Source organism: Syngnathoides biaculeatus, chromosome 12 (assembly GCF_019802595.1).
Source record: "Syngnathoides biaculeatus isolate LvHL_M chromosome 12, ASM1980259v1, whole genome shotgun sequence".
Taxonomy (NCBI): domain Eukaryota; kingdom Metazoa; phylum Chordata; class Actinopteri; order Syngnathiformes; family Syngnathidae; genus Syngnathoides; species Syngnathoides biaculeatus.
The window spans coordinates 14,028,103-14,055,296 of NC_084651.1; the positions used below are offsets into that span (position 1 = coordinate 14,028,103).

General features: G+C 39.6%; 1 protein-coding gene across 1 annotated transcript in view; it reads right to left on the bottom strand.

Annotated features, from left to right (window-relative positions):
• The window catches only part of eys (eyes shut homolog), a 200,331-nt gene that overhangs the window by 7,291 nt on the left and 165,846 nt on the right, over positions 1 to 27,194 (bottom strand). Inside the window, 3 exon segments of the mRNA XM_061836907.1 lie at positions 404 to 586; positions 3,835 to 4,007; positions 19,828 to 20,051. Coding sequence (XP_061692891.1) covers positions 404 to 586; positions 3,835 to 4,007; positions 19,828 to 20,051 — 580 coding nt within the window.

The window sequence follows — 27,194 nt, forward strand, 5'->3', positions numbered from 1 at the left end:
ACTTTCATGCACATTGTAAATTGTGCTTTATGTTGGAGCAGCGTGTTGGCCATAAAGCTTCTCAAACAGGCCTTTAAATGGATTCCGAGACAGAAAAAGTTCTTGCCAGCTTTCAATTTTCCAATGCTGCTGCAATGTCATTTGGCGAGCTGTGGGCAAGGCAATGATGCGCTTACAAAAACTACAAAGCCTAAGCTAGTAAAAGCTGATGTCCTCATATCTGTCCAACTGATACCTGACAGGAAAAGGACTTTTGGGACAGTCAAGATTCACGCCATGTCATTTCACCATGCAACACGTTCTGGCGCACTGCCATTGTTTTCATTTGAAAATGCAGTTGCTTTTGTATCAGTGTTTTTGCTGCAATACAAAGACAATCCTTGAAAGCGTGCAGGTTGCTGACCTTGTCCTCGGTGCCCTGCAAACAGGATCAGGTTGTCTTTCACAGCAGAGGAGCTATTGGCCAGCGTGAACTTCAGCTGAAACTCGTAGAAAAAGCTGAGACTTGGGATGTGTGAGTAGGTCACAAAGGATGTGTAGCCAAATTCGTCTGTACCACTGAATCTGGCCCGTGTGATATTGACTGCTGCAAAACAGAAAGACAGACACATTGGGAGGAAGCCGTGTGCTCTCCATCACAGTTTGCCAAAAGATGGCACTATTGCCACACAGCACCTCACTGGAGCGGGTTAAATCCTTTCAGGATGCTATTAGATGATGACCTGTTTTCTAATACTATCACCTCTCCAGTCACATTCTATTTCCATTAGTAGCTATTTAGGCTGAATTTTGGCGAGCAGCCTCCAACTGCTTCATCCTCTTGCTGCACACAATGGCAGCACAGTAATATTCAATTCAAGTTTACTTACAGAGAGCGTACTGGCTGCTACAATGCTTTCCACTTGTATTGAAACTCTGCTTTTGATTCTGCACTACGAACTTAATGTTGAATTCCAAACTTCCCACCCCAACACATTGAACACAGAACTGATATTCTTGACTGAAAGACAGATTCATGGAGGCTATGAAGGCAAAACAGGCTCTAAACTCGGTGCTGCAATTTTCAGCCTCATGCACACGTATTATATATTTTTTTTTTACTATCCCCACTCTGGGCCCTATTTGCTTTTGCGATTAAAGCAGACAAATAGTGCTGTGTTGCTTCTATTTTGCTTCATTAACAAGTTTCCCCCCCAGACCACAAACAGATATGTGGACATTGTTTATTTTCACTATTGTTACACGCCCACCACAAGTATGTCATATGACAATCACAACATGGATAAAATGCTGAACTACTGTATCAGAATTAAATGGCATGGAAGTTAGGCCTACAGAGGAGTACTACCACACAAACAAAATAGTCTTACACCTTTCATTTGAAACATATAGATTTTAGAATACAATAGAAACGTACTTAGCTTGATCATTTTTAGAAAATTCTCATCTTCCTTTCTTCTTTAACACCAAGCCTCAAATACATATGGTGGATGATCTGTTGCCTCTGCCTAGTTCTAAGGTTGCGAGTTCAAATCCGGGCCTCGCCTGTGTGGAACTTACATGTTCTCCCCGTGCCTGTGTGGATTTTCTCACTATTCATTTAGCACAGATGACAAAGCATATCATTAACGAAGATACTTGTCGAGGGAGCTGAATGGTGACCAGTGAGCATTACCAGAAGTGCCCATGTAACGTGTGCGCTCTAAAGAAATACTACACAGCTATTTAAATGCTGATACAAAAAGAAAAGGCAGCATTAGAAAGCTGAATCAGGCCCATAAGTATGTAGTATAGTAATTTTTTTATGTGTCACACTTTAACACCCTTAAGGACTCAAATCAAAACCATTACAAAACTTACATGTAGAGCAAACAAAGTCCATCTTATCTAGATAGAGTACAAAGGAGATGGCATACTCGATATTTATATTTCTATTTGTATTTGGTGGGAGGTATATTGCTTATAATATCCTGCATGTTCAATCTCAACACAACACTATGAGGAAGGATGAGCAACTTGTCTGTGAAGGTAGACGATAAATAATTCCGAGTGAAGTCACCTCAAATATACATGAATGTTTCATGAACCCCACTAAGGCACTCCAACATCCGTTCCACTTCCTGTTCTTTCGTTACATTTGGTTTCCTGGTTGTTCAGAGAGCAACTGTATCAATTTAAGTGCACTTGAGAGGAGAGCTGAAAATATCGTACTCAGGGAAGAAAATCTTGTTTACTTGTTTTCTTTTCTTCTGACCTTTAAACTAAGCTATCTCACCCACATGTGTTGGGCATCCTTTAAAAAAAAAAAAAAAAAAAAAAAACGTAACGGTACTTTCTTTGAAAGAGAATAATCATCCCGGAGGGTTTGAAAAAAGAAATATGATCGCTGGAATGCTGAAATGGAACATGAAATAGTCTCTGACTGCTGCTAATAGTTTGTTGGGTTAGACACCCTGAAAAACCAACGGGTTCCTTGAACAATTGCCAATCGTTATTGCCGTATGTAACTTATAATGTATTTAGAGTAAGTATGACGGCAGTTGCCATGTCAGTCAGACGGACCGTTTTTGTTTCTTCCGTTAATCGCAGACTACTCTGGACAATAAAGAAATACAGAAAACCCATAACATTCGCCTCTTCTTTAGAATCAACAGGATTTTCGGAAATTATAAAGACTGATTTATTAAATGATGCCTAAACAGAACCTTTTTGGGAGGTTCTGCACCTTTCAAAAATCAAGAAGGGTCATGCTTTGATAGTAATCAACAATGCGTGAAGGTTTTAGAATCACTTGGAGAAAAACACATGATATGAACAACCACTGTGCTCAATTATTCAAGTTCAATACATGTTTGGAATGAGGAAAGGGTTTCATGGCCTTGAGATGAGCATGTAGTAAGACCCTTGGGAGTGATCAGCTGTGATTGTGATGATCTTATCAGATGTTGGCAGGATTCAAATGTCAGGCACACGCTTGGTACTGCACTGGATGGTTGAATCGTGTGTGTTTGGCATCCGAGCGCTTGGCATATTCCAAGCGCCCTGCTGCTCTTTACTTTAGTCATGCAAAACCTTTGCTTCTGAGAACCAGAGCTGAGTCTTTATTGGGTGACTTTTTTTTGAGGGGATTCACAAAATAAACATCTCTTAAGCAAATGAGTAAAAAAAAAAAAAAATCCACTTTTATAGAGCAGAACTGTTAGGAAAAGTTGCTTTAAGTAAATACAATCTGATTAACTTAAAAGTCCTTTGAAATATTCAGCAAATCAGCCATGAGTTTTGCTTTGATTATCCAACTTTATTGCTGGAGGAAGAGCACATTTCTACATCCTCAGCACAATTTTGTTCCATTAATCCCTTTACTTAACAACAGGCACTCACTCTACCAAATGCTCAAGGCTCCCATTCACCAACTGTTTGCAGATGACTCCCTTAATAAAGCAACAAAATCTACACTGCTCTGATGTGAGTGCTGTGAAAAGGGACTGCTTTAGGAGTCTAGTTCTTCACTGAAAAGTGTAAAAAAGAGACTCATTTTGGACGTTCATTCAAATGGCAGCTGGATTTTGGAGCACTGAAAAAGGAATTCCCATCAAAGTAAATGTAAAGGTCGTGCCTCGTAAGAATACACAGTCATGTCACAAACAAAACAATTACGAACCTCACAGCAGAGGTGCTATACCTTCAAACGTCAAATTATCATTTAACATACCTCAGTGAAAGAATGGCAAGATATTTTTGAATAAGATGCAGAATTCAAAGCAATTGTTAAGCATTCATATTGTGACACAACCACCATGAATCATCTGATTCTTTTCATTTTAAAAGACTTACCTTCATCACAAAGTAAGCCTTGGCTCCCAAAAGGACAAAGACATACCGCCTCAAGCGGCGACTTCTGGATGCACGTTGCTCCCAGGCTGCAGGGGTTGCGGTCACAGGTCATAAACTGGCACAGCTGGCCAGTGTAAAGTTGGGGGCACTCGCAGAACCAGTCCTCTGCATCTCTAAATGGTGCAGACCCACAGGGACAACATCATTAGATCATGAGGCGAAAGATTATGTGGCGATTTGTGTGATACGATGAACTGGCCAAAACACTTATCAGATATGAATTGTGTACCTCCAGATACACACTTGGATCAGTAAAAGCAGAGAATACATGCATTGTAGAACTGCAGAGCACAGAAAAAAAGTACTTTATTTGATGATGTACGTTGGTTGCACGTGATTACAATATAGTAAACTCCTGTAGTTTCCCCCTCTTTTCCAAGAAAATAGAAATATGTTGAACACATTTTAATCATTAGTAGGTTGGGAACTAATATTGAATGGAATTGAAAGAAAAAAAATAATCAACAACATCCAAGAGTGCTGGCAATGAATTTCATTATTGATTTGTGGTCTTACATGATTAGGACATCAGTAACTCGTTGCATCACGCCATTTTTACCTCAGTCTGCAGCTTTGCAAGTGCATTGCTCAGAGTTTTGGCCCTAGAGGCTGTCACATATTTGCATCTCTAAACCAATAAATATCCTTTGTTTGGATGATGTTAGTATTGCTGGTTAGTGATTGGACCCTGATTAACCAATCACAATCAAGCCCTGACCTTTTCATTATGCGCAGTGACTGCAAACGCAGACTGAATAAACATAACGGCTGCCTATAGTCCAAAAGTCAAAGCAAATGTGTGCTCATCTTTGTCCAGAAATACATATTTATGCTTATACTAGCCAAACTACCTTGTACTCAGCATAACACCACACTACACACACACACACACACACACACACACACACACACACACACACACACACACACACACCACACACACACACACATACACACATACACACACACATACACACACGCACTTCCCATAATGCTTATCCTGAGAAGGGTCACGGACATGCAGGAGCCTATCCTAGCTGAGTCAGTGTTTACAATTTTACAAGTGGAAGTTATTTTGAAAATATATCACAGTCCCTTGTGCCACTCACTCTTGTGTAGGATTCAGTGGTTTATAGTCAGTACAGAATATAAATCAACAAAAAAGTAAAGTATGATGTGACTATTTATTGGTTTACGATTAAAATTGAATTTATTTATGTCTTGTAGTGTTTAAAGTGAAATACTTCCTTGAACGTCTGAACCTCATTCAGAAAATGAGGTGGGTAATGGCTTGAAATCAATTGTTTTTATGCTTTCAGCAATGTAAATTCTTGTATGAACAATCTAAATGGAAGGCATAAGAGAAATTGTCGTGAAGTTGTAGGCAAGCGTGAAAATCTTGATGTGGCAATTGAGTCTAGGAAGACAGAGTGGAGTGACAAATTTTTTTTTTATCAGATACTGTATATCATTTGTATATTTTTGTGTGCTGCTTAATGGCCTACTATAAAGCTACTTGACTTCAATATTTGGATTACTTGTTGCTATTTTTGCAAAGATAATTTATTAGTTTAAGAACTCTGGAATGTTCATGCTGCAACCTGTTTGTGCATTTTTCTGCATTGCCACTTTTAAATAATATCACATTTTTGAATAAAGGGTTTGGAATATATTTTTTAAATCAATTATTTGATGCATCAAAAAAGATTCCACCCATTAATCGATTATTAAAAAAACTGTCAGTCTCAATATAATACGGTATATCATTTGAAAGCCACAAATTGAAAAAATTACAATCAAATGCCGTGCCAAGTCTCTGAGCGGTTTATGAATTAAGTCAACACTTTACACCAAAATCCAAGCAACAACAAATGGAAAATACCACAACCACAAGTCAGGTGCTGTCAATTTTATACAGTTTGCAGACCACGCAGCAACACCAAATCATGTGAAATTGAAGGTAATAATAATAATAATAATTCTATGAATTTTCGGAACTGCTTCATCATAATTCCACCACCTTTTCCTGATAACATAAATCGCCACAGAGTTAAGTGAAGATTGATGTCATGTTCTGGAGAGCGTGGTCCGTGTGAATATAAGCGATGGATGAAGCTTCCTTCCATTAAGTGGTGAGACCAATGAGAGTAAATTAAATCCTTTATTCTCACTTTTCTTTTCAAATGTAGCCCAAAATAAAATGGAATTTTGCAATGCACATGTCCAACCCACTGTAGGCCCACTCCGTGTTTCATGGGAATAACTTGTGTGGTTTTTCAGCAATACTGCCGCTAAAACAAACCAAACTGATGGATGAAAACAAGTGCTCTGGTTGTCTGGGTCGGAGAATGAACAACCACAAATTAATCTTCCGTCCTCAGTGAATAGTCCTTGCTTGGAAATAGCACGACCCGACATTCGAGGTAACGTGGTGGCGAAAAAAGACGTGTACTGAAGCTGTAGCTACAGTCAGATAGGGAAGGCGCTGGTTGGTTTCAGAGCCATAAATGAATCATGTGTTTGGTGCAGCAGCTTTGCAGGGTGGGTTTTTTCCCTCCTTGAGAAACTGTCTTCCAGAAATGAAATATTTACATTCTGTCACCTGCGCAGTGCATTGTTAGACCCGACTGTGTTCTACTCCAAAGAAAAGATTAACAGCTTGCTAATGCCGTTTGTTAGGTGAAATGATACACAGAGGCATACTGTCGCTACCCGTTGCGCCCGTTCTTTTTAAAATGTTATGAATGTAAATTGTCGCAACAATCCCAACACGTCATTCATCGCAGGTTTATATAACAAGTCTGATCGAAATAAAGTGCTGTTTGACTTTGAATGTGCGCAATCTCTTGCATAATGCTATGATTAGATTATGTTTCCATCAGCCATGGCAGCCTCAAAAATAGTGCATCATGGGATTTTGGCCATTTCTTCTTCATATTGAAGTTTTGCTTAGTATTCTCATGGTCTGTAATGAGATGCGAGATGGAGCATGGTGGGTAACAGTGACCGTGCCCCCGAACTTACTGTGAGAATCATGAAAAAAAAATGGAAAAAAAAGGAAAAAAATTGTGACAAAACACACACCAAACGCAACAGAATGTGTCAAAACCTGCAAAGGACCATGAGATGCCAGGTAAATACATCTGCTTCACAGCACACTACGGACCACCCATTACTTACTGTCAGGTTTTATTACGCTCACAACACTTCACCACTAGGTTTGTCAACTCAACTACAAAGTGAATACTGAGGATTTTTTTTTTCTTAACAGTTTACAAGTCAGGCTAGAAATCCACGGCAAAAAGGGGCTGTCACGTTTGCCTATCCCGTCCGCCCGCGTTGTTTCACACACGTCCTGTTTCAGCCACAATGGCCTGAAAGATGATTGCCGTGGCCGCTGGGAACATTATGTAAATGTAGCATTAGGAGTGCGACAAATGCTAGCTATTAATTAAGCTTAAAAGTGTGGCAAAACTATCGTAAAAACAGCTGTACAAAAACAGCTTTAAAAAAACTAGAATTATTTGACTGTCACATTTTTTTCAAAATAATAAACATCCATCCGATCATTTTCTATCAGCAATCACTAGGCTCAATTAGGTCACAGAAGAGCTGGTTCCAATCCTAGCTCACTTTGGGAGACAGGTGGGGTCCACCCTGTACTCCTTGCTGGCCAATTGCAGGGAAAAATAACAAACAAAAAATAAATTTCATCCTTTGGGGCAGACTAAACGTAGCTTTACAATTACATCAGACAATTCCATAGACCAAAAGACCAGTGGATTAAGGAACATGAAAAAATTAATCCTGCTCATGGCCATTCTGGTTAACAATATCGCTCGTCTTCAGCTGTACAGAAAATAACCCAAAGTAGAAACATGCAAATGAAATATGTTATCACAATGAAGTCCAAAATCATTTGCCACAAGTTCTGCAACTACGACATTTGTGCTTGTGTCTCCGTGAGATTGCACCGTCCTGAAAAGGGGAAGAAGCAAGTCGGAAAACACTTCACTTTTAATTGACTTCTCCAAACTTAATTTGTGTAGTTACAAACAGTTTCTTACATTTGCCACAGGTAGCCTCTTTGATGGTGGAATTGTGGTATTTTATTTTATTATTATTATTTTTTTGCAGGCTTATCTAAATATGCCAAAGCAACAATAGATCAAAATTATACATTTGCAGGCAACACGGTGGTGCAACTGGTTAGAGTGTTGGCCTCTTGGTTGGGAGGACTGGAGTTAACATCCCTGCCCTGCCCATTTACCTTTAAATCATTGTAATGGTGTACTTGGGTGTCATAGAGAGAAGAGAGTCTCTGTTGGTCAGAAAATGCTTTTGGCACTATCAGTGCTAACAAAGCAGTTCAGAGATGATATAAGCATAGATGAGTTTTGTTTTGCATGTTTATGACAGTAATTTAAAAATAATTTATACTTTGCAATGCTCGTTGGGGGGTGTGTGTCTTGGAGCAGCAAAAGAAATAAATGCTTTAATGCTGAATAGATAATACAAAAAGCCCACCAAAATACACCTTCTGGAATGGCGTAGACATTTTTCTGACCTCAAACTGAGATGACGTGGCGTGACCTCAAAAGAGGAATTCCATCCATCCATTTTCTTCACCACTTATCCTCACGAGGGTCGTGGGGAGTACTGGAGCCTAGCACAGCTGTCAACAGGCAGGAGGCGGCGTACACCCTGAACTGGTTGCCAGCCAATCGCAGGGCACAATGAGACAAACAGCCGCATTCACAATCACACCTAGGGGCAATTTAGAGTGTCCAATTAATGTTGCATGTTTTTGGAATGTGGGAAGAAACCGATGTGCGCGGAGGAAACCCATGTAGGCATGGGGAGAACATGCAAACTCCACACAGGCGGGGCCGGGATTGAACCGGGGGCCTCAGAATTGTGAGGCCAACGCTTTACCAGCTGAGCCACCATGCCGATCCAAATGAGCTATTGATAACTGAAATTCTATATATATTGCTTGCCTGAAAGAGTTCTTGTGAAAAGGAATGATCAAAAAATTCTCCTCACTGTTATGCAGCTCAGATCTGAAACTACAATTTTTTGGGGAAGCTAAATGAACATCATATCACATTTTATACAGAAATTCAAAAAAGGATTTCCATACTTTTTCACACAAGTGTGAAAAGCAATGCAAACCACATTCATCAATAATTTGTCAGCTATACCATATTACCATATTATATATCCAAGAGACAGGAACAATAAGCAGTGAAGACATCTGAGTTTGGCAGATGTCTTCCATGGTAAATTATGTACTCAACACTTCTTTTCAAGTGCTTGTTGGTACGCAAAGACTAATGTGTGGGAAGCCACTGATGAGGTTTTGCTGCTTTGCTACTCATCTGGAAAAAACATTTAGTCCATATTATCCTTACTTAATAATAAAGCGGACCTAGGGTATGATTTATAGACAAGAGCTGCTTTGTTATGAAACACGCGTCCTTCATTAGTGTAAACAGACAGTTGCCTACCAAGACAATTGAGAGCTCGGGCAAGAGGCGGTATGATAAATCATTTCAAACATCAACTCCCTCTTCACTCTGTGAATTTTAATACGAGCCAAGGAATAAAGTACAACTTTAATTTATATGTGACATTCACCTGATGTACTCAGGCTCTTGTTTGAGCAGAGGGCTCCATGACATTTCCCTGACCTCGACCAGGCAGTCTTGGCTTGCCCGGCAGTGACGAAGGGCGACGTGTGCTGAGCCTCTGTCGGCTTGTTTGAAACACAATGACAAAGCAAAGCATCACTCACATGCAACTCCTTGATGGAAGGAGGAATAAAATACTTTCTCAGAGGATCAGACACTATTCTCTCTCTCCACCACCTCTTTTTGCTTACATCGAGACAAAGGGGTGTCCAAACTTTTTCCACCGAGGGCTATACAGAGAATAATCAAAAGAAGCATGTCTCTTTGACATTCTTCTCCTAATGTTTATTAAACACGTTGAAACCAATTCATCATTTTTTTCCCTACATATCCCGAATAAATTCCCAATGCACTCATATGGAGCACTTTATAGTTTCAATGCCTCGCCCCGATTTTACTCTAATGCTCCACTTCTGTCGCTGATGTCACACCAAGAAACTGGCGAGCAGCGTACAGATTGTTGCGATGTAAAAGACTCGATCCGGGGGCAGTTAGTTATTTACTGAATGCTCCAGAACGGATTGATTTTATTGGATAATATTGCCAGTTTCATTTTTTGGGGGAAAAAATACATAAAAAGAAAAAAACATCTTTGCACTTGGACTTGTTTAGAAACTACCATAACTATCTCATGATGACGGGGGTGGGTGGAGGGAGCTGATGTCCAACTGAGCGAGTGATTCACTGCATGCTGACCATGCGTGTTTCGATTTGAAAATGATGGCGTCCGTGCATGGCGATTACACTTATTTCACTTCCAGGGACATTTTCCCTTCAGGGGTTTGGGTTTGATGAAATTCACAGAACAATGACAAGAGCCCATTCACTCCTACCATATCATAGATAAGTAGATACTGATAAGATTTTAGCGCTGCAGTATATCTAACTGATTATGTGAAGCTAACTCACCAGCCATCTATATTTCCGAAATGATGAATTAGATGTTCAGTATATTCCACACAGTAGATTTATGTTATCCTTCTAAATCAATTGTATCTCGATTCAAGCTGATTTGCATGTGGCTGGTAGGGCTAGCGATATGGCCTTAAAATAAAATCCAATTTTTTTTTTCTCCCAGAAATCAATTTCTAAAAATAAAATAAAATATAACAGCTTCTATACTGACTATAATTAGATTGTGACCACTGACATCGTTTTTAACCTGACTTTTGGCCAGATAAATAGTCCATAATGTCTGGAAAGTGCAATGTTTTCCTTAGAAATATTCTCAGTGGACTTTAGTTACATACTAGATGATAGCTTTGTTTCAAATTGTAAGTTAGGATACATCTTTCTTGGTCTTGGTATTATTCTATGACCACTTGGACTCAAAGAGCTTTGATTATGATAATATTTCTAATTGATAAGAAAGGGTGAGTGTGGTAAGGAAGTGAAGAAACGGGTCTAAGCAGGTTGGCAGAAGGTGTCTGGTGTGTGCCATGTGGAAGGCTGGACCACGGCCAAGAAGGGCGTGGCCTGGCCACCGCTCTGAGCGGTTTCATCTATTACACCTGTCGCCAGTCACAGGTGTTTCTCATGAGGCACTGTGATTCAACCATGTATTTAAGTTGGAGTTTTGTCACTGGCATTTGCCAGTTCGTTGAGTATGTTTTCCCCCATCCAGGGTTACTCCACCACTGCGCGATTATAGATCAGTCAGGCTTTTTTTATGCTCTTTAGCCGACTCGTAGTTATCGGACATTGTTTCTTGTTTATTGGATCCTTCCTTCTTGGACTGTGTTGTCGTGCACAACTTTAGTTTATAATAAAACCCATTGAACATCATGTCCTCGTCTTGGAGTCCTGCATTTGGGTCCGCCACCGCACCGTTGGTTCGTGACAGTGTGTTATGTGACATAAGCGTCTCTCCTAGGATGAAGGGCAAAGTTTATAAAACAGTGGTGAGCCCAGCCATGATGTACGGACTAGAGACGGTGGCCCTGAAGAGACAACAGGAAGCAGAACTTGAGGTAGCAGCAATTCAGATGCTGAGGGTCTCGCTTGGTGTGAAAAGGTTGGATAGGAAATTAGCTCATTAGAAGGACAGCCAAAACTGGATGTTTTGGAGACAAGGTTAGAGGGAGCAGACTTCGATGGTTTGGACATGTTCAGAGGCAAGAGAGTGAGTATGTTGGGAGAAGGGTGCTGAGGATGGAGCTGCCAGGCAAAAGAGCGAGAGGACGACCAAAGAAAAGGTTGATGGATGTTGTGAGGGAAGACATGAGGGCACTTGGGGTTAGAGAAGAAGATGGAGGAGATAGGCTAAGATGGAAAAAGATGACACGCTGTGGCGACCCCGAACGGGACCAGCCGAAAGGAAAAGAAGAAGAAATTATTCCGCATGGAATGGATTAGCCAAACTACCTTGTACTCAGCATAACACCACACTACACACAAACACACACACACACGCACACGCACACACAGACACACACTGGACTGACATTAATATTTGAGGCTTACACATTTCAGTTGCCATTGTTCCTCCTAGCTGCATTCATATCTCAGACCCAAACTATGCGTAAGTTAGTGTAAGTAGCAGCCATATACATAACTTGTGAATATGTCTGACACATCAGTGGGTAATTAGGGATACTCAGGAGCTTTTCTGCATTTTTCACAGAGAACAACTCTAACACTAATAGCACATGACTAAGCCACAGTGTGACATCAATTGCTTAATAACCTTATTTTGAGGCACAGATAAGCTACCGACATTGAGTTTGAAGAGTACAAAATTGGAGCTTAGCTCTGTGGGAGGTTGGGAAAAATCAAAAGACAAGTACCTGGTACAAATTATATACTGTACGTGCTTGTTTTTTTTTAATTGTTTTTTTTGCAATAGGTGCTAATTGTTGAAAAAGGAACATTGCACTTTTAATGTGGGCTGGCTGGACTTTTGCTTCGGCACGTTGCCAGGCAACAAGCGCAGAATTGTGTTGTAGGGAAGCGCTTAACTATATTGTAAGTCGTACATTGTTGGAAAGAAAACACAATTGCTGGATGCAGCACTTTTGATCTTGCAGCATGATAAAATTGGAGGAAACTGCACATTTTTTTATATTTCAACGGCATGGTATAAGGTCCAAAATTTCACAGAAAGGGCACAGTAGTGTGTAATGATCATCCATCCACGTGGCTTTATTGCGGTTGTGTAACTGGAACCTGTCCCAGCTTGACATTACGTGGGATACACTCTGGATGGACTACACTACACGCTGGTCAATCGCATAGCACATACTTCACAGTATAGACCAGGGGTTGGCAAATTGAAATAGCTAAAAGCCATTTGGACAGTCTCCCCCAGAAAACAAAACAAAACATTGCGTGTTTTTTGTTTTAACCTCTGTTTAAAGCACTATAGCATATTGCATTAATGAAATTAGTAATATGGGATATAACATGACTTTTATTTCAGCACGTGACAAAAACATTTGGATCTTTGAAAAAAAATGGGCCTGGTTGAAGCTTACAATCAAATAAAATACACTTTCAACAGTTATTCCCAGGATGCACACACAGTGAGGAAAATAACAATGAGTCCCTCCAACTTATCATCATGGAGTACAAATCCTTTGCTAGATTGTATGATGCTTCTTGGCGGTCCTGCTACATGGCAGATTTTTAGTTGTACTATGTTTTTGTGTTTTCCCTCTCAGTCAATGTACAGGATTGTCTCAGTCTCCCATGATAGCCAATTTTTTTTAAGGCGATATTATTTTCCTCAACTCTCTCACAATAAACGATAGCGTCACTGATGTTTTCTTATGCCTCAGATACAATGATGTTAAAGAGCTGAATAATTCAAGTACATCACTTGAAAAGACAACTTTTAATTCATGAAGTACTTTGAACACCGACATTGTAATGTTGAGCAAAAAAGGAAATATCTTTGATAAATATACTATTGGGGAAAATGTCAGCCAAATTAGAATGAATATTAATAATAAAAAACCCCACCATGGTTTCCTCAAAAACATTTTTGTGACTTTGTCACTGTTTTTGAATTGGATGCCATACATTTTAATAGCACTTTTTAGTCTTTGTTTGTATACATTATATGAATGTTGTTGCGTTATGTACTGTATAATTTCTGCTGCCTTTTGGCTTTTGAAAAAGAGATTTTTATCTGTTAATAGGGTTTTACCTATTAAAATAAAGGATAAATAAAATTAATTTAAATTTAAAATAAGGCCTGCCTTCGAGTTGCTGAATTGTGATGCAAGACCTGTCAATAAACACTGAAAATAAGCTTGCTGGAGTCAATTAAAGCCTGAATATTGGTAACGTATACTGCTGTAGTTACGGTTTATAAACGGTTAACTCTCCTATATATATATATATATATATATATAATATATATATATATATATATATGTGTGTGTGTGTGTGTGTGTGTGTGCGTGCATGCGTGTGTGTGTGGGAGGGTGGGAGCTAAAGCATGTGTCGATGGACACAGAATGGAATATTCATGCATCATTCCTACTTTTTGCAGGACCCATTCTAACAAGATCCCTGAATGTGTTTTTGAGTCCTCGTATTTAAAAAAATGAAACCCAAGCTTAAATTATCCCCCTGCAGCGAACCAAAAACGCAAACCAAAGATGCCGTCTGGTTCAGGAGTCCTGTTATCATGTTATCATATTAAGAGTGTGCAGTATTCGCTCAACTTAAGGACTTTGTCACTTGACAATGGTGAAATTTGCAAAATAATAACCAATTAAAAATATTTCTTTTAGCTGGTTGATGAGATTTTTTGCTCCCGGACCTCAGCACACAGATCAGCACATCTGGGCAGTATGACATCACCTATATTTTCACACCCAATTTTAAGGTGTCATTTGTGATGCTTGTTTTTAATAAACTTCATGGAGCACAAAACATTAAATATTATGTTTTGCTTCAGAAACATTTCTTGAATTTATCCATGGTTTTCTTTGTATGGGGTCTAATTGCTAAAGAAATCTTGCTCTGTCACACACAGGTGTTCCATATATTTTGAGCGACCACCCCAAAAATAAAACCATGCTTTATTTTACTGTTATATGAGCTTCAAATTTATAACCCCTTTTGAAAAAGGAACAAACTAATCCAAGTTAGAACGATACACTGATCTATTTTTCAAAGTCAAAGAAAGCCACTGCAAAAGGGAGAAAGAGGCTCACTCGACTCGGGAGCCGTTGTGTCCAAACCTCTGACATAAGCAGAAGTAATAATTGACAGGCACATTCACAGATGTGAGAGGACAACTTCATTTTAAAGACTTCAATGAAGCCCCACATGCACAGTGCATTTTTAAGAGGAATTCAACTTGGATCTCCTGAATGTGAGAGGATCGTTCTAACTACTGTGCTGCCGTGGAGAGATCATTTGGTTTCATATCCTGTTTGTCGGGCTCCAACTACAAAAGCGAAGGCAGCAGCCACCTGCTCCTGCAAAAGACTCGATGCACGCCCACAAAAACCTGCCGACAACAGCAGGCCCCTCAGCAGGACTTTTACTGACAGGAAACAGACAAACTGTACTCAGGAGATGCGTTCGGATTCGTGCAATCGATATACATATATATCCTATTTGAGGAGCAGAGAGCGAAGATGGACACTCCTGTTCTAAAGCAATAAAGTTGGCTGTTGCAAGTTGCCATACAGTATAGCCAATGCACCATGAAATTGGTCCAGCCCAATTCTCACGTTGCTCTGACACATAAAGAAAATTCTGACAACTTAACTAGGTCCGTGAATACAATGAATATATGATACAGTACTTTGCTTGAGTCCTTGATTGTAGATAAAACAGTATTCGCATCTATAGTACTTACTACCTGTCAAATGTACTGAAGAGATTTGTAAATGTCACACATTAGACGTCAGAAAATCTTCTGACATTTCACATTGATTTCACTAAAAAGCCTGATAAGCATTCAGTAGATGCCCACAACATAAAGTGCTCCAGTTCGACAGGGATCCATCCATCCATTTTCTTAGCCGCTTATCCTCACAAGGGTCACAGGGAGTGCTGGAGCCTATCCGAGCTGTTAACGGGCAGGAAGCGGGGTACACCCTGAATTGGTTGCCAGCCAATCGCAGGAGACAGGCAACAATCTCTCACAATCACACCTAGAGGCAATTGACCCCTCCGTACAGGGCACTTAACCACGCCTCCCGAAGTGCCGTCACGCCATGTGCGCTGACCTAGGACAAACAATTTGTAAAAAATGGCAAATACAATACAATACATTGTTACCTGAGAGAGACGCCATGCTTCTGATTTCATTCAATCATTCACACGTAGCAATGTTATGCTAGCGAAGAACGTCTCATTCATTTATATGAGACGTGTTTTAAAAATCAAATTTAGTCAAACACAGTCTGATTAAGCTTCGGCCGCGAGCCAGCAAGAAAGCGATACGTTTGTGCAGTCCGATCATCGCTAAATATCGCTCAACAAAGAATAAGTGTGTCAATCGTTCACACGTAGCGGTGTTATGCTAGCGGAGAACGTCTCATTCATTTATACAAGACGTGTATTAAAAATCTAATTTAGGGCATACATTCGTGCAAACATATCTGTTCCGGTTGATATTAGATGGATCTAGTTGATGATGCGGTCTTCCACAAAGTTTGATCCATCGAAGGCATTTTTCGTACTGGGTCTTCGGTTTTGGAAAGGGTACGAGTCAAACTCCACCAACTAGCCTTTCAGGATACCTGTCGTCACTATTACAAAGTCCGTGACTACACTTCTTAACCATATATATATTTTTTTTGTTAAATAACCCAAATATGCGATAAAACGCTAACAAAACCTATACTGGACCATGCAATGTTTTCTGAAAAAATGGCGGGAGCAAAAACGAGCTTTGGTTTATGCAGATCTCTGGCCTCTGATTGGTCAGTGACGCGGATTGCGCAATATCCACGGAGGGGTCAATTTAGAGTGTCCAATTAATGTTCCATGTTTTTGGGATGTGGGAGGAAATCGGAGTGGCCGGAGGAAACCCACGCAGGCACGGGGAGAACATGCAAACTCCACACAGGCGGGTCCGGGATTGAACCTGGGACCTCAGAACTCTGAGGCCAACGCTTTACCCTCTCATCACCGTGCCGCTCCGACAGTGATATGGAAAAAAAAAAAAAAAAGCTCTTGTGAAACCACAATCCCGTCCCCAATTTAGTCAGAGCAGTGTAGTCAAAGTCGACAAAGAGAGAAGTATGAACATTCTATGACCCCTGTATGGTGTGTGTCGTACAAGATACACATGCATTCCCATGTATCCATCACATTAAGGTAATTGGGAGACATCCTCTAACACGTGACAAACCTCTAGAACCACAACACCGTCGCATCCCAATTACTATTCTCCGAGCCTTCTTGTATCACAATAATCAGGGTGCCCATTTTCATTTCCCGTTAAACAAATGCAACTGATAATTAATAGTGTCATAACACAATGAACAAGTCATTTACAGCACCTATATTGTGGATTAGCCAAGGGGAAAGAGCATCATAGGTTGCCTGTGCAGACTAACAAAGAGGGTCAAAATTGCCGGTAAGTGAGGTGTGATAGTGTTTTGATGAGCTAAGATACAGTCGCTAAACCTGAAATAAGATTGCATCACATTTCAGACCAACATAGGAAATTAATGTAACCTTTCACTCTTTCACCTTTTCTTATCTGGAATAGCTCATATGCTAAAATGGCAAACAGTTTAAGGACAATGTTCCTCACTGTATAGTTGCAATTTAGGAATTTCATCATCTACAGTCTACAATATCATCAAAGGTTTCAGAGAATAGGAAGAAATCACAAGGCCGAAAACCGACATTTAATGCCCATGGTTTTTGATCTCTCAGGCAGCACTGCATCAAAAACTGATATAGATGTGTCAAGGATATCACCATCACTATTCAGGAACACTTCAAGGGGAACTCCAGTGCTTTGCATGAACAGTGTATCAATAGGTCATGTAATATATACCCTACTTTGACAATGTGATGTTAAATCCTCTCTCATGTAATAGTGTTTTCAGAAGATTTTTATTGACAATGACAAATTTTCAGGGGCGCTGACATTTTTGGGAGTCACATGATCTACGAGGACGTACAAGTATGTGATGTGTACCGTGCCGAGACAAAGGCTCGATTACATGGGACACCATTATGCCCAGCGCTGATTTCTCTAATTTGTCCTCATCCCCGGATGGTTCTTCGGACGCGAATGACGCAGAGTCTGACGAGCGAGCTTGGTGGCGGGCTGCAAGCCGAGCTTTCAGGTGGCGGAGGCCTTTAGCTGAGCTTCGGTGGTGGCGGAGCCCGTTAGCCTCGCTTCGGTGTCCAGGGCTAATGGCCTCCGCCGCCTTGAAGCCTGCTCGTGGCCGCTGCCGGAGCTTGGGGCCCGCCGTCCTTGGTGGTGGAGGCCTTTAGCCTAGCTTCAGCATCCGGGGCTAACGGCCTCCGCCCGCTTTGTTAGCCCCGCCACCTGAAAGCTCGGCTCGCAGCCCGGCACCGAGCTCGCTTCTCAGACTCCGTGTCATTGTTATCCGAAGAACCATCCTGGGCTGCCAGCCTGGAGCTCCAGGGGGCCTTTGTTTACATGCACTTATGGCATGTGTAGGCCTCTGAGTAGTCAGACTCCGCGGCATTCCGCCTGAAGATCCATCTGAATATTTAACATTAATTACAGCCACTGGTTCAAATCTGTATGGAAGTATTCTTCCGTCTTCCCGATCAACTGATACTGGTATTTCTTCATCAGATGAGGATAAATCCGAGAAATCAGCGCTGGGCATAATGGTGTCCCATGTAATCGATCTTTGTTGCGGCACGGTACATGTCACATACAGCCACGTCGATCATGTGACTCGCGAAAATGGCAGCGCCCCTGAAAATTAATCATTGTCGATAAAAATCTTCTCAAAACACTATTAAATGAGAGAGGATTTAACATCACACTGTCAACATAGGGTACATATTACATGACCTATTGATACACTGTTCATGCAAAGCACTGGAGTTCCCCTTTCAGAAAACCAATGTCAGAAAATATAGTGCGGCGCCACATACGTAGGTGCAACTTAAAACAATACTAAACCACATTCTCCACCATTCTCTGTTATAACAGTGTGGCTTCGTAGCAAACGAGTTCTGGTTCTTGACCGGTCTGCTTGCAGTCCAGACCTGTCTCTCATCAAAAATGTGTGGCGCATTATGAAGCGTAAAATACGACAATGGAGAACCCAGACTGTTGAACAGTTGAAAGGTGTATATCAAGCAAAAATGGGAAAGAATTCGACCAACAAAGCTTCAATAATTAAAGTCCTCAGTTCCCGAACGTTTGTTGAATGTTGTTAAAAGGTGATGTAACAGTGGTAAGCATGACTGTGTCCCTGGTTTTTTTGGAATGCGTTGTAGCCATAAAACTCCAAGTCAATGATTATGTGCTAAAAAATCACGTTTATCACTTTGAATAATAAATATCTCGTCTTTGTAGTGTATTTAATTAAATAGAGGTTGAACATTATTTGCAAAATCGTTCTATTCTGGTTTTGGTTAACACAACGTCCCAATTTCATTGGAATGGAGTTTGTAATATCATCCATTAATTTTCTATACCACTTATCCTGTTCAGGTTCACTGACATTTGGAGCACAGCCCGGCTGACTTCAGGTGAAAGGAAGACAGACACTACCCGGGACAAGTTGCTCCTCCACCACAGTATATACGGGTGGGCCTGATTTAGACTCCAAATAAGTATACAACTCTTTCTTTATCATAATTATCTATTTTTCAGTGGAGCATCCATTTTGACATTGGCTGTTGTTTTTGTCTTTTAGTGAATAATGAAATTATGTTACAAGTAAATACTCAAACCAAACATGTTTAGCAGACTTAATGAAATATACTCCAAATAAAGATGGCTTGGCCTCGCCAGAGGTGTGCGCTTGAGTGCAATTCCCCTTATTTGCTATTCAGTAGAAAGAGTAAAGAAATTAATTTAACTACATGAATGATTACTACAAACCTTTGACAAGGGGCATGTGTCAAGAAAGCTATACAGAACAATTTGAAGCAAATCAGGATAAAGACTGTTCTTAACATTTGTGCAACCATTACAGGAGGTGCATAAAAGCAGGTGGCTACAAAACAGAATTGATGAAGGTGTACAATTTGGAGTTAAGTTTAATTCTATATTTATAACAAAACAACATTCACTTGCAAAGATAATGGACTTAGTTAGTACCTGACACAGGTCCCTCCGTTTTGACAAGGAAGGTGCTGACAAACAGGTGGGTCACAGTTCTTGATGTTCCTCCCTCTCACGGCTTCACCCACCAGGTAGATCTCTTTTGAGTTGACCTGAAGTTGCCGGATACAGCCAATAAATCCTCTTACTACTTTTGCAAGCCACTCATGCAATTCCCATTTGGAGGAAGCAACCCCAAGCAAAATTGGCCCAAATGTTCCCTGCAAAATAAAATAAAATAAAAAAAGTTGTATGCCAGTGATCATGAATATTGTTTATTAAATCACATTAAATAATCCATCATTTTGTAGCTTTTCTGCCACTGTTAAAAAAAGAAAGGGAAACCAAAGGAAAGCTAAATTATTTATATAGTGGATTTCATCAACAAGGTAACTCAATGTGCTTTACATGATTAAAAGCATTTGAATACAAATAAATAAAAAACAAACATGACAAAGAAATTAAACTAAAAGTACAATTAAAACAGCGTACAGTGCAAGAAATATTAAAAAGGGGAAATATTCTAAAAAGCATGAGAAAAAACGAAACGCTTTCAACCTGGATTTAAGAACATTCACACTCGGGTCTGACGTCACCTCTGTTAGCAACTTATTCCATTTATCTGCAGCATTATAGCTAAGTGCTGCTTCACCATGTTTGCTTTGGACTGTGTGGTCCACTATTTGTCCTGAGTCTGGAAATCTCACAGCTCTACTGGGTTTGTACTCTGTAAGCATTTCTTTCCTGTATTGAGGACCTACATTATTTAGTGATTTACAGACCAGTAGCAGAACTTTAAAATATATTCTAAAGCTGACTGGAAGCCAGTGCAAGGAGTTTATGATTGGACCTATATGCTCTCACAGCTTTGTTCTGGTCAGAATGTGAGCTGCAGCATTCTGAATGGGCTGCAGCTGTTTCATTCCCTTTATGGGGAGTCCAGTCAGAAAACCATTACAATAGTCAAGTCTACTGGAAATAAAAGCCTGGATGACCTTTTCCTGGTCTACTTGAGACATGCAAGCCTATATCCTAGATATGTTCTTCGGGTGTTAAAAGGCAGTTTTTATGATTTTTTTGATATATGACTATTGAAAGTCAGGTTGGAATCTATCAGAACACCAAGGATTTGGACTTGCTCTTTGTTTTTTCAAGATAGCGAGTCCAGGTATTTATTTATTGCCAGTAATTCTCTTTTCTTTATTGTCAAAAACAATTGCCTCAGTGTTGTTGTGGTTTAGCAGAAGAAAATGTTTTGCTCATCCAGTTATTCATGTGCTTTAGGCAGTGACAACACCTCAGAAGGAAGATTACCACTGTCATCTTCACACACTCACCCTGATAGAACATGAGGGGTGTACAGATAGTATACATACAAATTCTGCAAACTTTCCTTGATGTAAAGCTAATAGGGAAGACTTTACTATAACAAGGAAGACTTAATTGAAACAAATGGAGCTGCAGAAACAATCATAGTGAAAGATCACTTTCAATTGTTTCCCATCACATTCATCCAGCTCACTAGTCTAATTCTCATTGCTACTGTAAATAGTCTTCTCTTCATTACGCTTTTATTCTCATTCATTGCCGATTGATGTCTCCATCAAGAAGTATTGCTTTTTATGTTGTTGTAATGGTCTATTATGGTGACTAAATCACCCTTGTTAAGGAATGGGAACATTCTATATTTAGATAGTTGGAAAAGCGTATCAAACGTGCATGCAAACACTTCATTTATTAGGCAAATTATGGATTTTAGATGGTGACAGTTATTGTTTTGAGAAATACTATTTAGTTGGAACTTTTGAGTTGTGAACTGGAAGGAGTCCTTTGAGGATGCCAGTTTTTATATTTTGTCATTAGAATACCATGTATTTTAATGACTTCCCTTTAAGTTTGCATCCGTAAATTAACTTGACAAATCATCGTCTTTCCTAATCAGTGAGTTGAGTCTCGTCGCTCATCTCGAATACAACGTGAATGTGGAGAGGTGTAGTCTGTAGTAGTCAAGCATGTTTAGAAAGACAGCGGCAAATGAGTCTTCTCTACAGATAACGATTCACAATGGTCCCATTCTGAACCTCAGACTGTCGGATTTATGAACAACTTCATGTATTTTGTAGATGACACTTTAGATAGTATAATTGTGATGATTCTGACTAATCAATGATGTCGTTCGTATTTTTTTTGAAGTTGTGAAAACGCTGTGTATCCCTCCAAACACCAGGTGGCACCCCCCCCCAGCCCTCCTCAGTTGCAAAGCTCCCACCCCCCAACTTGTTTATCAGAAACATGCTCATCCAGTTACATCCATATACCTTCATGGCCTTGCAAACACTCGCAACTTATTATAAAAATCTAACCCCAATTCATGTTACACAATGGGAGGTTCACTACTCGCAACAGTATATAATAATAGAGTACAATAAAAAAAATACAGGAGGAGAGAATGCTTTGCAATAATGTACTGCTGTAAACCTGTAGCTGTGTTGTGTTTTATAAGATCCAACTGTCTAGGAGATGCTGAAAGTGTTTGTGATTTATCTGTGAGTCGGGATGGAACCAGTGGAAGGAAGGAGGAAGATGATTGCAAGCGTGTCCCTCCTGGAAAGAGGGAAACAGTTGACAGAAACAGTAAATGGATGTTTTCTTTGGCGACATTAACCGTTTATGTTTTTCAATCAAGAGGTTACTGATTGACCATTTTAGTATATTGTCTGTTTTCGCTGGAAGCAGGAGGGTCTTTGGTAAATTTCCCGACAGCTGTCGTCAGGATTTAAGCTTGCTTGTCTGCAACCATGAACAGATGCCTTTTCAGATGGGCTTGCATAACACTTGTGCTTTTGTTATATTTGAGGTTAGGCTTGCATATTTTGCAAGTGACCATGCTATCGATCGAATTTGTTGTAAAATGCTGTCATACGCATGAGGAACCACTGTTAGTTTGCTGCATGGATGCATCACCTGTTGATTTCAGCGAGGTGTCCGTCTTGCCACAACAAGTGAAATCAATTAAATTACCTCATGGTATTATCGTTATTTGTGTCTACTGGTTGCAAGTTGGCCCAACCGCGAATGGGTTCATGTACTTTTAAAAACGGATTTCCATGGCACCTGATCCCAGATAGCAGGTGCCTAATTATGTGCTCAGTCACTCTTATTGAAATCTGAAATGTTACTGGAAGAGGCAAACAACGTACAATAAGTATTGTTGAGTTCCTTCATGTGATTGGTTGAAAATAAAACCTTAGCTCAATAGGAGTGACTTAAATTACTAACTTTTGTTTGTGGGACTATACATGCTCGTCTGCATGTTTTGCAGACGCAGTATTAAGGCCCCCCAAAATTCACCCATTACAATTTGTCTCAATTTGCTAAATTAGTGTATTTGCATGTTCTCATCCCAAAAGGTACAAAATAAGCTGTGTGGTAGACTTGGCAGACATAATTGTGGGGGTGCGTGGTTTCATATAATCTAAATATTATATGAATTATTTTTATATTCCATATAATGTACATTTGCATGAGCAGTCAAATTTACATTTGTGCGTGTGCAAACCTTTGGTAAATTAAAAATAAATTTAAATAAATAAAAGTTAATATATATATATATATATATATTATATATATATATATTTATTTATATATCTTAAAATACCTGTTCATTTCCAATAAGGTTTGACAGATCATATGATGCAATCTTGGTCTTTAAAACTGTTCTACCCTGAAGATCTGTGCCAATTTTTTTTTACACAGCACCCTTCCTCCAAGAATAATAAAACTTTGTATTCGAGGGTCATACTGAAAAACAGATCATCCTCATTTTTTTCCATCTATAAACACCAGGTTTTAGAACTTTGATGGATGAGATATTCTGAATTACCAATGTTTACAATTCTCTTTCCATTTTTGCTTCATAACTGTTGAACAGCATGACAAAAAAGCGATTCTGTTTTTATCTGAAGCCACTCAAAAGGCTTCTGTGAAGCGTACACTTCTCTGTATGAAGGGATTTAAAGTTGATCTCAAATATTTCTGATAATAAAATGAATAACATGCTCACACAACCTGATGCTTCTTTTCATTATACAGAGGAATCAAAATAAAGGTGATATAACAAGGTAATTAGGACATTTTTAATCACAAAATAAATTAATTATGAGAAAATAAAACTTATTTTAGATCAGCCACGAATGCTCATTTTCAAGGACTTATACTTAATGACAATCTTTAACGTCATGCATTAGGAAAGTTGTTTTAGTTGGGATTGCTCTTTTGGTTTGGGAGCCAAGACACAAACAATAAAAATAAATCTTACTGGCAATCTTTGAGAATACGTCATTGCTATGGATTCTCTGTCTCTGCAAATGAAAAAAAAAAAAAAAGAAGAGGCATTCACTGGTGATAATCATCTTGATAGACAAAAAGACGATTGTGGGAATTGATGAGCTACACTGAATTGGATGTTGCCGACCTGAACTGTGCGAACATGTCACAAAGTTTTTATGAGTGTGACAGCCCTCTAAAATATCATTCATCACGACTTGATGGTTGGGTTTCTGGACCGGTGCAATGGAGGGCGGCAATAGGGCGCATGGCCAAATAATCTTTTGAAATGTTGGCTTAATGCCATCAGATGTCATCGACACAACAAACGCGCCACATGAAAGCTTATAAAGTCAACAGAGTTTTGCAGGAGCATGCATACACTATAGTGAATTCAGAAAATAACCCTGAAGCCATCTACTGCATAAATGCCATGTTTTGTCAAATTTAACTAATTCTGTGTGCCCATCTTGCGAAACATTAGCTTAGGACAATTGTCTTAGTGTCTTTTTAGATCCAGATGCTTGGTAAAAGAGTTTATTGTCAGAGGTGGCTGGCTCAAAGTTATTCACAAGATCCCAAATTACATTGCTGAATAGATATGTAACAATAACTTCTGTTTCTGGCACGGCCCTGTTGAGGATAAACCTTAGAGAAAATAGATGGATGACATTTCAACAATTTTTACACAAATGAAAATTTTTGAAATGCTTTTTGGTCCATTTTATCTAACTCTGACATAGTAACAGTTTTCCTGGGTGGCTTCAGATGTAGGATTTTATCACTTTGCTGATTTGTGCTGATATTTAACTTGATGAAATAACAAGCAAAAGCATGGCATTCATCAGCTGTTAGGAGTTCTGGAGCTATTTGATTCTGGTGGGGTTTCAGCTTGTCAACCAGTGCAAGTATTGTTGAAGTTGTTGCTAATGATTTAAAAAAAGTGCTGCTGTCTAGCCCTGACTAACTCTTGGTTAAAACGACAAAAAACCTTGTCTGTAGATGTCTGTCAATTTGGAGTTACAACCCTTTACCATCATTGTGCTCCTACATGGTTTTCTAGGTCACCTAAAGATTGTCTTAATTTTAATTTCAGATTTCAAAATTTGAGATTTTTCTAGGTGTCATCATCCAAAAGAAGTGATCTTTGTTCTTTTAAACTTCCCATCACCAAGTCATGGCAATACCGGATCATACTGCTACCTGAACCTCCTCTTAGTGGATTGTACGTTAAGCAAGAGGACTGCTAGATGTCCCTGATTCCTCTTGCATCTCACTTTAGCTACAGAATAGAGTACTACCTAAAGAACTTTACAAAGCCTCACATTTACCACATTCATTGATGATCTCTGAGATGGTTTTGGTGCGCTGATGTAGCCAGGGACTCCAGGTATTCCTCCTTTTCATGTAGCAGTGTCAATGTACTAGTTGTTCATCAAGATCTGAGTCACCTTCCTCTCTAGGATTTCAAAGAATACCTTCCCTTTTACAGTCAACATTGAGATAGTGCAAGGAGTCTTTGAAGCTGGATGAGTCCTCCTGCTTCAGGATGTCTGTTCGGTGGTTCTTTTTCACATTACAGGAACCTTCAAAGAAATCTCAGCCTCTCTCATTTTTTGTAGACTTGGAATCCCATGAGGACTTGATACATAAGTGACATCTTTTTTGGTTTCAGTTATTTTTGAACTGCCACACATGACTCAACAACAACAATCACGAACCAATTACAGACTGCGAACCCCCACCACTTGTACATATACAGGAGCTGTATTTAATGCACTGGTATGGTTGCGCGGTGCCAGTCAGATGGATTCTAACCCTGAACATAATTAAGATCATGTGATTAAAAAATATTTTTTATTGGCCTTTATATCTGCAACATTGTACGTTCCGCAAACATGAAAATTAATTGCAGAATCCTGCGCATTCCACAATAGTTCAGTAGCATTTCGTTTGCTTGTTGGTGCGTCGCAGGCCTTGGAATCTGCAATTCCACCATTACAGTATATTGTATTAACTGTATAATGGTACAAAATAAGAACGGTGGATTTCTGAATGCACATAGAGTGTAAAATGTTAAAGCACAGTACTGTATCGATTCTACATGATGTAATAATTTACCTGTATTGTAACAGAGAAACGTTATTAACATGCACACACGCACACAATCCTCAAATTAGAAAACTGTAAATCACATTGAGGGCGGTACAGCATATTGAGCCTGCGGGAAGGTTGAGCTACTTTATGTGCCTTTGAAAATGGAAAAGAAAATGATTAATCCAAAATTAAATGTGAGTGCTGTTAATCAAACTAATGAGCCTGACCAGCAAGGTGAGCAGGTAAAAATCAGCCTGGTTCTTCTTTCATTGCTTGTCCAAAAAATGCATCACAACCATACACTTTTACATAGAAGGATCAAAAAGGATGTCATGGAATGCCACAAACTTTCTTGCTTTCATGATCCCTCTACCAGCAGCCATTGTGACAGTTAAACAGTAAATATTTAATACAGTCTGGGCATTCCAACTGAAGCTACTTCCCCCACGAACCAAACTCAGAATAAATGGTGGAAATGGATGGAGGGATGGATGGATGGATGCAAAATGAGCTATCAGTTCATCAGTTGTCTGTGACTAATTGTGATTGGTTGAAATAATTTTTATGGAATGAAAAATCCACGTGGTATTGTGCATTATAATGCTGCTGGAATGTGTGTCTTTGCAGAAGTGGAAAAAAAAAATCTATGGAGAACTCCATTTGACTTTCCCATACTCGTTATCCTCACTAGGGTCACGGTGGTTCTGTGAGTGATCCCAGCTATCTTTGGGCGTGAGGTACTCATACTCACATTCATACTTTTGGACAATTTTGAGTCTTTACTTGAGGGAAATGGGAGGAAACCGGAATACCTAAAGAAAAAAACCCACAAAGGCACGGTGAGGACATGCAATTGCCAAACAAGCGAGGACAGATTTGAATCAGAGTCCTCTGAACTGTGAGGCAGATGTGCTAACCAGTTGCTCACTCCTGTGCTTCTC